General features: G+C 37.9%; 1 protein-coding gene across 1 annotated transcript in view; it reads right to left on the bottom strand.

The window, feature by feature from the left end:
* The window catches only part of COL4A5 (collagen type IV alpha 5 chain), a 340,149-nt gene that overhangs the window by 143,042 nt on the left and 184,846 nt on the right, over positions 1 to 12,261 (bottom strand). The window contains exons 11-16 of the mRNA XM_037041949.1: positions 4,876 to 4,911; positions 4,737 to 4,778; positions 4,470 to 4,562; positions 1,832 to 1,885; positions 1,679 to 1,735; positions 1,377 to 1,421 (exon numbers count right to left, since the gene is read on the bottom strand). Of these exons, the coding sequence (XP_036897844.1) occupies positions 1,377 to 1,421; positions 1,679 to 1,735; positions 1,832 to 1,885; positions 4,470 to 4,562; positions 4,737 to 4,778; positions 4,876 to 4,911 (327 nt within the window). The remainder of the gene's footprint in view (positions 1 to 1,376; positions 1,422 to 1,678; positions 1,736 to 1,831; positions 1,886 to 4,469; positions 4,563 to 4,736; positions 4,779 to 4,875; positions 4,912 to 12,261) is intronic.

Raw genomic sequence — 12,261 nt, 5'->3', positions numbered from 1 at the left:
ACTACCCAGCAATAAAAATTATTGAACTACTGATATGCAGTACAATGTATTATGCTATGTAAATGAATACTGTTTCAAAAGGCTATATAGACATATAAGTGAAATCATATGGTATTTGTGATTTTCTGTCTGAATTATTTCACTTAGCATAATACCTTTTAGGTCCATACGTGAAATCTAAAGAGCAAAATAAATGAGCAAACAAAATAGAAACAGATTGATGGTTGCCAGAAGGAGGAGGGTTGAGGGACTGGGTGAAAAATATGAAGGAATTGAGAAGTACAGATTGGTAGTTACAAAACAGTCATGGGGATGTAGAGTAGTACAGCATAGGCAATATAGTCAAATATTCAATAACTATGTATGGTGCCAGATGAGTGATTGAAGTATAGGGGGAACTACATTGTAAAGTATAACTGCCTAACTACAATGCTGTGCACCTGAAACTAATACAAAATACTACTGAATGTAAACTGAAATTAAAAAACTGCTATATACAATATGATTCCATTTATGTGACACTTTGGAATAGGCAATATTATAAGGATAAAGAGCATTTTTTATCCATTTTTCCTATGGGCTTTGGGTGGAATGGCAGGAAGAGAATGACTATAAAGAAAGAGTGTGAGGAAACTTTTGAGGGTGATGAAATTGTTTATGACTATGGAGTTGGTTATACAACTGTATGCACTTGTCAAAACAGAACTGTATGCTAATAATGCTTCATTTTACTGTACACACATTATATCTCAATAAATCTGACTTAAATATATAAGTATATATACACATATAAATACAATGTAATCCTACTCAGCCATAAGAAAAGATGAAACACTACCATTTGCAACAGCATGGATGGGTCTTGAGAATATCATGCTGAATAGTCAGAAAAAGTGAAGATCCATATGATTTCACTCATATGTGGGATATAAAACTAAAAGCAATAAATGAACAAACAAGACAAACAAAAACTCATATATACAGACAACAGTATAGTGGTTACCAGAGGGAAAGGGATAGAGAGCAGTAAAGGGTAAAGTGGGTCAAATATATGGTGAGGAAAGAAAATTTGACTTTGGGTTGTAAATATACAATGAAAAATACAGATGATGTATTACATAATTGTACACTTGAAACTTATATAATTTTATTAACCAATGTTACTGCAATAAACTTAATTAAAAATAAAATTAAAAAATCAGATGTTGGTTTTAAAAAATGTAACTTAAAAACAGAGGAATATAAAATCATATTCAAAAGAGAAAGACAGTATTTTCCATTCATTTAAATTATTTCCAAATACAAGCTTCTTTGTGATCCTGCTTTCTGACCTTGCCTTTTTTTTTTTTCTTTTAGGGGGAATGGACTTTACTCACTGGAATTCCTGGTTGGCCATTCTCTCCATCTTTGCCTGATTTACCCTATAGGATTCAAAGAAATGAAAGAATAAAACTTTGTTATTTAGGAAGTATGAGGTTCAAGAACCCAACAACTTTTATTTCTGCTTTGGACTAAATTAAGTGAACTTTTTAGTCTCCAATATCATAATAAATAAAATAATATGTTTTCAATTCTGATATTTTGAAATGATGGAAGTAGAAATTAAGAGGAAAGAATAAAATTACACACACACATATTTTAAAAATTTGCAAAGTGTATTAGTAATTATAACACTTACTCTTTTGCCAGGATCTCCTTGCTCACCCTTCTTCCCTTTCACACCACCTGAAGGACCCTATAAACACAAAAATAGTTTTACATTGCTTCATGGAATACTATATAACAATACTAATTTTCATTAAATGATGCTGAAGAATTTTAGGTTACTTACTGGAGCACCACGCACCCCTGGAGGTCCAGGAGGCCCTCGGTCACCAGGAAGTCCCTATGTAGTAAAAGGGAAAAGGAAAGCACCATTAATCCTATTAATAGGCCATGGCTGGTGTGGCCCAGTGGACTGAGCACTGGCCTGTGAACCAAAGGATGGCAGTTTGATTCCCAGTCAGGGCACATGACTGGGTTGCAGGTCAGGTCCCTGGTAGAAGGTGCGCAAGAGGTAACCACACACTGATATTCCTCTCCTTCTCTTTCTCCTTCCCCTCCCCTCTGTCTAAAAACAAATAAATAAAATCTTTTTAAAAATACTGTTAATAGTACAGTTAGCTAGAAAAGTTTTTATCACACTGAACTATGACTTATGTAGTATAGCCAAAGATAATAGGAGGTTTCTAATTCAAAGTTGAAATCTGCTAGGCAAAGGGACCTAGAACCATCTTTGTTAACCTAATTTATTTTTATTTATTATTTCTTTAACTTTATTTTTATTGTTGACACAATTTTTTAAAAGATTTTATTTATTTATTTTTTAGAGAGGGGAAGGGAGGGAGAAAAAGAGGGAGAGAAACATCAAAGTGTGGTTGCCTCTTGTCCACCCCCTTATTGGGGACCTGGCCTGCAACCCAGGCATGTGCCCTAGACTGGGAATAGAACCTGCAACCCTTTGATTCATAGGGTGACACTCAACCACTGAGCCACACCAGCCAGGGCTGTTGACACTATTAAAGATGTCCTCATTCCTGCCCCTATGCCCCTTCCCCTCCCTTCCTTCTGGCCATCACCATACTATTGTCTGTGTCTATGGGTTATGCATATATGTTCTCTGGCTAATCCCTTCCCTTTCTTTTAACCAGGCCCCACCCCTGCTACCTCCCCTCTGACAGCTGTCTGGTTCCGTGTATCTATGTGTCTGTTTCTATTTTGTTCATTAGATTCCACATATAAGTGAGATCATATGGTATTTGACTTTCTCTAATTGGCTTATTTTACTTAGCACAATAATCTCCAGGTCTATCCATGGTTGTTGCAAAGATAAGATTTCCTTCTTTTTTATGGCTGATTAGTATGGCTGATTGTGTAAATATAGCCCAGATTTTTTATCCACTCATATATTGATGGGCCCTTGGACTGTTTTCAGATCTTGGCTATTGTAAATAATACTATTATGAACATGGGTGCATATATTCTTTCAAATTAGTGCTAATGTCAATTGATTTTTAGTGTATATTCAAGCCAAGTTTTGAGGTAAATAACAAACAAGATTTAAAATAAAAGGGGAAAGACTCACATGAACAAGTATAAAGGACACGTGGACAATAACTAAGGTGGGGGGAGGAAATGGGAGGGAGGTGGGGAGCACTGGGGGGGCAGGGCTGGGAATATAAAACAGAAAACTGTACTTGAACAAGAATTAAATAAAGAAAAATAAAAATAAAAAATAAAATAAAAATATTGATAACTTTCCCTTCTTATAAAATGTTTTATAAAAAGCAAGTGTCTCTAAAACCAGGAGCTGTGAGGGCTATATATGATATATATATTTTGGCAGAGAATTAAATGATCCAATCCATATTGATGGTAGAATTTCAGTATAATTTGTTCTTTATTCTTAAGTTCCTTATTAGCCTTTAAGTAAACTAAATCCATTGTATTAAAATATGTACTAAATAATACATAAAGTATGTATTACTTTAATACATAATACATAAAGTATAATAATAATAAAGTATGCATCAAATGCACATACTCCATTCAAGGGTGGGCCACTATACTACACATAAGACATGTTTGACCACCTTATCTACTATGAAAGAAGCAATATTTAAGATAATTATTTTTTTAATGTATTTAATTATTTTTCAAGTACAGTTTTCTGTCTATTACTCCCATCCCACCACAACAGGTTTATAGAGTAACACCATCTTTTTACTTGAATATCAATGAAATGTAAAGAACATAGTCATCTAAGACCATTATAATCCACCTTTCCATGACGTAATTTGTACATGAATGCATTACTCACAATAGACAAAAATGGAAACAATCCAAATGTCCATCTATTGATGAATGGATAAACAGAATGTGGAATATGTATGTAAAACAATATTGTTCAGCCATAAGAAGGAATGAAATATGGATAGATACTATGACATGGATGAACTTGAAAACATTATATTAAGTAAAAGAAGCCAGGTACAGCAGACCACATATTGCACCATTCCATTTATATGAAATTTCAAGAATAGGGAAATCTACATGGAAAAAGGTAAACTAGTGGTTGCCTATGGCTGGAAAGTTTGGGGAAAAAATGGAGAGTCACGACTAATGGTCAAGAGGTAATGAGAATGTGATAAAATTAGAGTGTAGTGCCAGTTTCATTACTCTGTAAATATACTAATAAATGTAATTATATATTTTAAATGGCTGAATTTTATGGTATGTACATTATATATATATATATATATATATATATATAATATATATCAATAAAGCTCTTTAAAAATATAATTAACTCTAATTTTGTTATTTTGAAAATACCTTCACATAACCGTATTTACCTTATAATGCATTTTAATGGAATAAATGCCACTTTCATAGTAAGTTCTTCATTGTAATCCTCTCTGTATACTTACCTGATCTCCTTTCTGAAACTCTATATCAATTGGTCTTTTCTGCTCATTGATCTGGCCAGGTGGCCCAGGAGGGCCCCGAAGACCTTGCTCACCCTATTTGCAGGATAAAATAAAAAAGTGGGAAAAAAGGAAAGTGATATTTCATAATTTACACAGACAATAATATAACATGCAAACAAGGCAGAGGCAAGAAGCAAAATGACAAGTTCAAATGACAATGGAAGGAGAAAACTTAAGGTTGAATGACCCCCTTTTTTCTTTACTCACCTTTTCACCCTTGGGTCCTTGGAAATTTAAGCCCATATTCCCCTGGAGAAAGAGATTTTGGGTTAAAATCTCATTGACAATAAGACTGACAATAAAACAAGAATTCACACACAAAAAAATGTAAAGAAAAAGAAAATACCTTTGGTCCTAGATGTCCTGGTAGACCAGGAGGGCCCTAAGATTAAAAGACACAGAAAAGGAAACAAGTATAACATTAATAAGACTTTAAAATTTTATTTAGTTTCATAAATGTGAAGATTGAAAAGCTTTTCAAAATAATATTTTCTGTTTTTTTCTCATTGCTTTCTAGTCAGAGACACACATTTTAAACTTCTTATGAGAGGATACCAGTGGGAAGCTAAAGACATGCAAGGATGAGTAGGGACAGAGGATAATACCAGTGCCAAATATAAGTACAAAAGTTAATGTCAACAAACATCAGTTTTCTCATATCAGAATTACAGGTTAATTTAAGTAGCAAAAGACAATTAATTCTCTAATTATAGAAAACATTTTTAAGGGATTTATCACTACTTGATTAAAGATTGAGTAGCATTCTAGATATGGTCATATGTGTCATAATTTTTTTGTTTCATTTTCTTTTTTGATGTTTTGGTCCCCTGAGTGTACACTTAGCTGTAAGTATACACTCATAAACATTAAAATATTTTAACATAGTGCTGGTACCTGTTACCACATGTAATTTTTCTTCTACATCACAGTTCTTAATTTGCTTTGAGTTTTATGAAATGTGGTATAATTTTGATTGATGAAAGCAAGGAAATTTTACAACTATGCACATACAAAACCAAAATGGTCTCATGAATAAATGTTATATTAAAATTCACATTAGTGACTTTCTTGAGAATTGAGAGTAGAGTCCAATTTAAAATGTCAACAGGTTTGAAAGTCCACTTTCCCCTGCGCATGTATGAAACACCTAGATGATCTCCTGAGGAACACAGTGAACAGCCAACAGTATTCCAGCATATATGAAGATTAGAGACCAAAAATTGTACAGGACATTGAAAAATCAGATGGTAAGAAGAGTGCTTCAGGACAATAAGGTCCCTGGGACCAGCACAGGGACCAGGGCAGCTACAGTCCCAGGCCCAGTACCTGCGAGGTCTGTGAAGGATTCTTAGGAGACAGCCAGCTCAACGGCTCCCTCCCCTGCCAACCAAGGTTTGAGCAGCACCTGGATGGACCTGGATGCCTGAAGTCACAGGAAGGGTGGTAGTAGTGGCGGAGATAAGGATGAAGTGGCAAACACACAGGGGAGGTGTGCACCCACTGAGACTGTGGACACCAGCTGGGAAGACCTGGGCCATGAGGGACCCTGACCTGGGTAGTCTGTGTCTAGTTGGAGAGCTGGGCTGTGTATGAGGCCAATCACTTGTTTGGAGTGGCACACTTAAATAAGAGGAATTTTTCAAAAAGGAGGTAAAAGGGGTATCCAGTGGCTGTTTAGGGAATTCTCCTGCAGTAGCCGCCCCAGCTTCCTGTGCCCCTACCCTGCCAGCTATAGCGGCTGCACTCCCACTGCAGCAGTGGAGGCCATGCACTTATACTCTGGGGCATGGTGCACACACAAATCTGAATCCCAGTGGCTGCCAATCCTATCCCAGCAGTGGAAGCCAAGAGCCCATGCCTGCAAGCAGCTCAAGGATGGTGCATGCCAGACCCCGCCACCCAGAAGCACCTCGCACCTAACACCAGTACCCCAGGCTTGAGCTTGCATCTGCAGCAGCAGCCACAGCAGAGCCCCAACCCTGCAGGGCCAACTGGTTCTCTAAGAGGAAGGCAGAGATGGCCCCACAGAGGAGACCTGCAGGGCTCAGTAGTCAGCAATCCCAGAAAGACTTAACTCAGTGTGGGGGCTGAACTACCCTGAAGAGACTCTGAGAGTCCCTAGCATCTATCACAGCACCTTGCATCTTGAACCTAAGTGGTGTACCTCCTGGGACAGCACAACTGGTGGACTGGAGGCTTAGGCTGGGTACAGAAGGGCACTGGGGACCCCAGCAGCAAACTGAGAAACTGGGTTGGAGGCAGGGCAACTGTGAAGAGTGATGTTCAGGAAAGGAGAAAAGCAAAACCAACCCCCTCTCAGCCTGCTGCATCCAGGAAGACCAAAAGAACCGGTTTGGCCATTTTAAAGCCAGGAGGAAGCTTTAAAAAAAATTTTCTTCTTCCTTTCTTTCATTCTTTTTTTTATTCCTTTTTCTTCTCTTTCATTTTTATTCCTTCTTCCTTCCTTCCTTTTAAAAAAAATTCCCACAAGTAAGAAAATAAAACATGGAGCATTGAAAGGACCAGAGTTAGACCCACAGAGGGGTCATCTCAACAACTGAGACAATGAGACAAATTTCACTTTGCTACTCCAGAGAACTTGCAAGTTATTTTATATTTGTATTATTATTTTTCATTATTCTTACATATTTTATTTTATTAGTATTTTAAAATTTTTCTTCTTTCTGTTTAGTCTTCTACTCTTGGTTTGTTAAATCGCATTGTTTGACTGGTTTCCCTTGTTCTCTCTACCATAGTGTATTTCTAATTTTCCGTCTTTTACTTCACTTGTGTTCAAATAGCACACTACTCTAGGTCCTTTACTTCCTATTCTTATTATTCAGATCACAGATTCTGTCATATGATTGTTGCTCTATTACTATTGTAAATAATTGCTGTTCCACACAATTGTAAATACAACCCAGAATCCCTACAAACCCTAGCTCACTTCACTGTTCCTGAACTTCGTTACTGTTGTGGTTAACTCTATTCTCTAGTGCACTAAACCCATTTTCTTTTTCTTATATTTTTATTTTAATTGTTGTTCAAGTACAGTTTTTTGCCTTTTCTCCCAAGCCCAGCCCACCACCCACAACCCTCCTCACCTCCCTCTGGTTTCCATGCCCCTGTTATTGTCCATGTATCCTTCATTTTCACTTTACCTCATAATCTGACCTCCCCAAAGCTCACTGCTTTCTAGATCCAACTCACAATCCTTCCCCTGCTAACAAGAGTCTTACCATTTTTTCACTCTTTCTAAAAAGTGGCTAGTTGGGTAAAATATCATGGTTAACACTATACATAGCCAAAGGATCTCCTATCTCTTCGCTATGGGTTGGAACTTTATATACCATAGAATACATTCCTGCTGTCTTAAAGCATTTTGCCTTCACCCTCCAACTGATCACAATAAAGAGTACATTGGAGCTGTGAACACCAAGATACCGGCTGGAAGAGGAAATCCAACAACAAAGGAACCACCAATAGACAGTGGAAGAATGTGAAAAATGGAGTGGAATCCACCCTAACCCCAACCCAGGACCAATCTAAAAATACAACTAAATGGTGGAGAAATTGTTCAGAAAAAAAAATTGAACAATAGCAAGAGAGAAGCCTCAAAACTTTGTACACAGAGAAGAACTAGCGTAAACACAACCTGTACAAACCTGCACAAGAGAATATGAGACATGGTGGACAAAGTAATCTTAAGTTAATTAGTGGGAGGGAAGGAACCAGCAAAGAAAGACCCAACAACAATTAAAACCCAAAGACATACAGAAAGCCAACATAAACAACAGCCCAAAATCAGTGACCTCAAAACATCAAGGAGACCGCACCACTGAATCTCACAGGACTCCTACCATAGAAGTTCACGCCATAAACCCACGGAGTCAGAAGAGATCAATTTAAGAAGTGGAGGCTAAAAAGAAGAGTCCCATAAACAATGGGAAGACAAAGAAACAATCCCCAAATGACTGGAAAAGAGGAAGACCATGAAAGAATGCTAAATGAACTAGAGTCAAGTCAACTATCAGATACTGAGTTCAAAGCAATGGTTATCAAGAAGTTTAATGAGCTTTCACAGAATTACCAAAAACTACAGGGACTCTAGAATGAACTCTCTACAAAATACATCTATATGAAAAAGGAAAAAGAATCAATCAACAAGGGTCAAGAGGAAATGAAGAACACAATTTCTGAACTGAAGAACACAGTAGAAGAAATCAAAATGAGGCAGAGGACTGGATCAGCCACCTGGAGGGAAAGGTAGAAAAAACACTCAGAAAGAGCAAGAAAAATAAAAGAGGCTCAAAAGAATGAAGAAGGATTAAGAGAAAGGCAAGACAATATGAAATATAATAATAACCATATAATAGGAATACCAGAAGGAAAAGAAGAAGAACAAGCAATAGAAAACCTGTTTGACAAAGTAATGATGGAAAACTTCCCTAATTTGATGAGAGAAAACACCACACAAATCCAGGAATTGCAAAGAGTTCCAATCAAGAGGAACCCAAAGGGGCCCACTTCAACACTAAAATGGCAAAATTAAAATGGTCATAATTAAAATTAAAATGGTCATAATTAAAATGGCAAAATTCCAAGACAAAAAGAGAATCTTGAAGGCAGCAAGGGAAAATCAGGAAGCAACATACAAGGGAGCCCTGATAAGATTAGCATCTGACTTCTCTTTTTTTCTACTTTACCATTTTACTTTACACTGCCTTTTTTTACACTTTCTTATTTTGATTGTGAGCTATAGTTTAGTCAGATTCTCACATTAAAGTTACACTTTGATGTTTATATGAAATAGTCATTAAAGTAAGTTGTTTTCTTTTTTTTTAGTTTTCTTTTTTAAATTTAATTATTTTTCAAGTACGGTTTTCTATTACTCCGATCCCATCCCACCACCCGTGCTCCCCCTCCCTCCCATTTCCACCCTTCTCAGTTGTTGTCCATGTATCCTTTATATATGTTCCTCTAAATCCCTCCCCTATTTCCCCTGAAATTTCCTCCCGTCTTCCCTCTGGTCACTGACAGCCTGTTCTCTATTTCAGTGTCTTTGGTTATATTTTGCTTGCTTGTTTGTTTTGTTGTTTAGCTTCCTGTTAAAGGTGGGATCATATGGCATTCATCCTCAACACCTGGCTTATTTCACTCAGTATAATGCTTTCCAGTTCCATCCATGTTGTTGCAAAAGGTAGGAGCTCCTTCCTTCTTTCTGCGGCATAGAATTCCATTGTGTGTATGTACCATAGTTTTTTGATCCATTCATTTACTGACAGGCACCTAGGTTGCTTCCAACTCTTGGCTATTGTAAATTATGCTGCTATGAACATTGGGTGCATATGTTCTTTGGGATTGGTGTTTTAGGGTTCTTAGGATACAATCCTAGCAGTAGAATTGCTGGGAGCATCTGACTTCTCAATGCAAATACTCCAAGCCAGAAAAGAATGGCAAGAAATATTCCAAGTAATGAAAGTCAAAGGATTGCAACCAAGACTACATCATCCAGAAAAGCTCCCAATTAAAATGGAAGATGAAATAATGAGCTTCCCAGACAAAAGAAGTCTAAAGGAATATAACTCCTCCAAACCAGCTCTGCAAGACATGCTAAAGGGACTACTTTGAGAACAGGAAGAAAAAGTGAGAGAGAGAGAGAGAGGAACACAGGTACGAAAAAGTGGCAATGAATAAGTACCTATCAATAATAACCTTAAATGTAAAGGAATTATATGCTCCAGTCAAAAGTCATAGAGTACCGGGGACTTCCGGCCAAGATAGAAGCACCCAGTAGACACACTGTACAACCAAAATAAGGACAACAAAAATTTAGAAACAGAAAAACAACCAAGACTGACAGAAAACTGAACTGTATGGAAGTCCAACAACTAAGGAGTTAAAAGAGAAAAATTTATCCACACCAGTGGGAGGGGCAGGGTCTGACAGCCAAGCAGAGAGGAATCATGGCAAAAAAAAAAAAAAAATTGGTGGCACCAGATGTGCAAGTTGTTAGTAGGCAGACAGACCCTGGGCACACAGGCAATGGCTGGAAGACCCCGAGTGAGGGGTGGCAGTGAGCAGACCCAGCAAGGCGGTGATTTTGTGAAGCTAGGCACAGCACAAGGTGGCTGGCTGACTGGACAGTCCCACATTTGCACACAGATAAATGAGGTGAAACGAGGGAGATAGACCACTCAACCCAGGGCTCCAGTGCCAGGAAATAAAGCCTCAAAACACACATTGAAAACATCCGTGGGGGTTGAGGTGCTGGGAGGAACTCCCAGCTTCACAGGAGAGTTCCTTGGAGAGAACCACAAGATCCTAGAAAGTACACAAGATCCTAGAAAGTACACAAGCCCATCCACCTGGGAATTAGCACCAGAAGGGCCCAGTTTGCTTGGGGAGAGCAATGGAAGGGACTGAAATCTGACAGAGAGCAGAGCAAGTGCCACTCTTCCCTCTCAGGCCCTGCCCTGACATACAGAGACCACCCAGCCACTGAATTGCCATGCCCTGGTGAACATGTAAGGCTCCATCCCTCATACGTAACATGTGCAACAAGAGAAAAAAAAAATGGCCCAAACAGAAAAACAGATCAGAGCTCAAGAGCAAATACAACTAAGCAATGAAGAGATAGCCAACCTATCAGATGCACATTTCAAAGCACTGGTGATCAGGATGCTCACAGACTTGGTGAATTCAGTCGCAAATTAGATTAAAAAATGAAGGTTACGCTAAGTGAAATGAAGGAAAATGAACAGGAAACCAATATTGATTGAAAGAAAACTGGGACTCAAATCAATGGAGTGGACCAGAAGCAAAAAAGAAACAACCAAACAGAAAAGAAGGAAGAAACAGGAATTTTAAAAAATTAGGAGTGGCTTAGGGAACTCCAGGGCATCTTTAAACATTCCAACATCCAAATTATAGGGGTACCAGTAGGAAAAGAGGAAGAACAACAAGTGGACAAGTTATTTGAACAAATAATAAAGGAGAACTTCCCCAGTCTGGCAAAGGAAATAGACTACCAGGAAGTCCAGAAAGCTCAGAGAGCCCCAAAGAATTTGGACCCAAGGAGAAATACACCAAGGCACATCACAATAACATTAGCCAAGATTAAAATGAAGGAGAGAATCCTTGAAGCAGCAAGAGGTAAGGAGACAGTTACCTACAAAGGAGTTCCCATCAGACTGTCAGCTGATTTCTCAAAACAGACCTTGCAGGCAAAAGGGGCTAGAAAGAAGTATTGCGAGTCATGAAAGGCAAGGACCTACATCTAAAATTGCTCTATCCAGCAAAGCTTTCATTTAGAATGCAAGAGCATATAAAGTGCTTTTCAGATAAGGTCAAGTTCAAGGAGTTCATCATCACCAAGCCCTTAGTACATGACATGTTAAAGGGATGTATCTAAGAAAAAGAAGATAAAAAGCATGTACAGTAAAATGACAGCAAACTCACAATTATTAACAAGGACACCTAAAACAAAAACAAAGACAAGCTAAGAAAACAACTTGAACCGGAACAGAACCATAGAAATGGAGATCACATGAGGGCTAGCAACAGAGGAGTAGGAGGAGGACAGAAGATAAAAAGGTACAGAGAATAAGTAGCACAGATGGTAGGTAGAAAATAGGGGCAGGCAAGAATAGTATGGGAAATGTAGAAGCTAAAGAACTTATGACACATGGACATGAACTAAAGATGGGGAATGTGGGTGGGAGAGGGTGTG

This window comes from Sturnira hondurensis, unplaced genomic scaffold (assembly GCF_014824575.4).
Source record: "Sturnira hondurensis isolate 20B ecotype Veracruz unplaced genomic scaffold, ASM1482457v3 Scaffold0003420, whole genome shotgun sequence".
In the NCBI taxonomy this organism is placed as follows: Eukaryota; Metazoa; Chordata; class Mammalia; order Chiroptera; family Phyllostomidae; genus Sturnira; species Sturnira hondurensis.
Note: the sequence above shows the minus strand (reverse complement) of the source record. Positions and strands in the feature narration are given on the sequence as shown.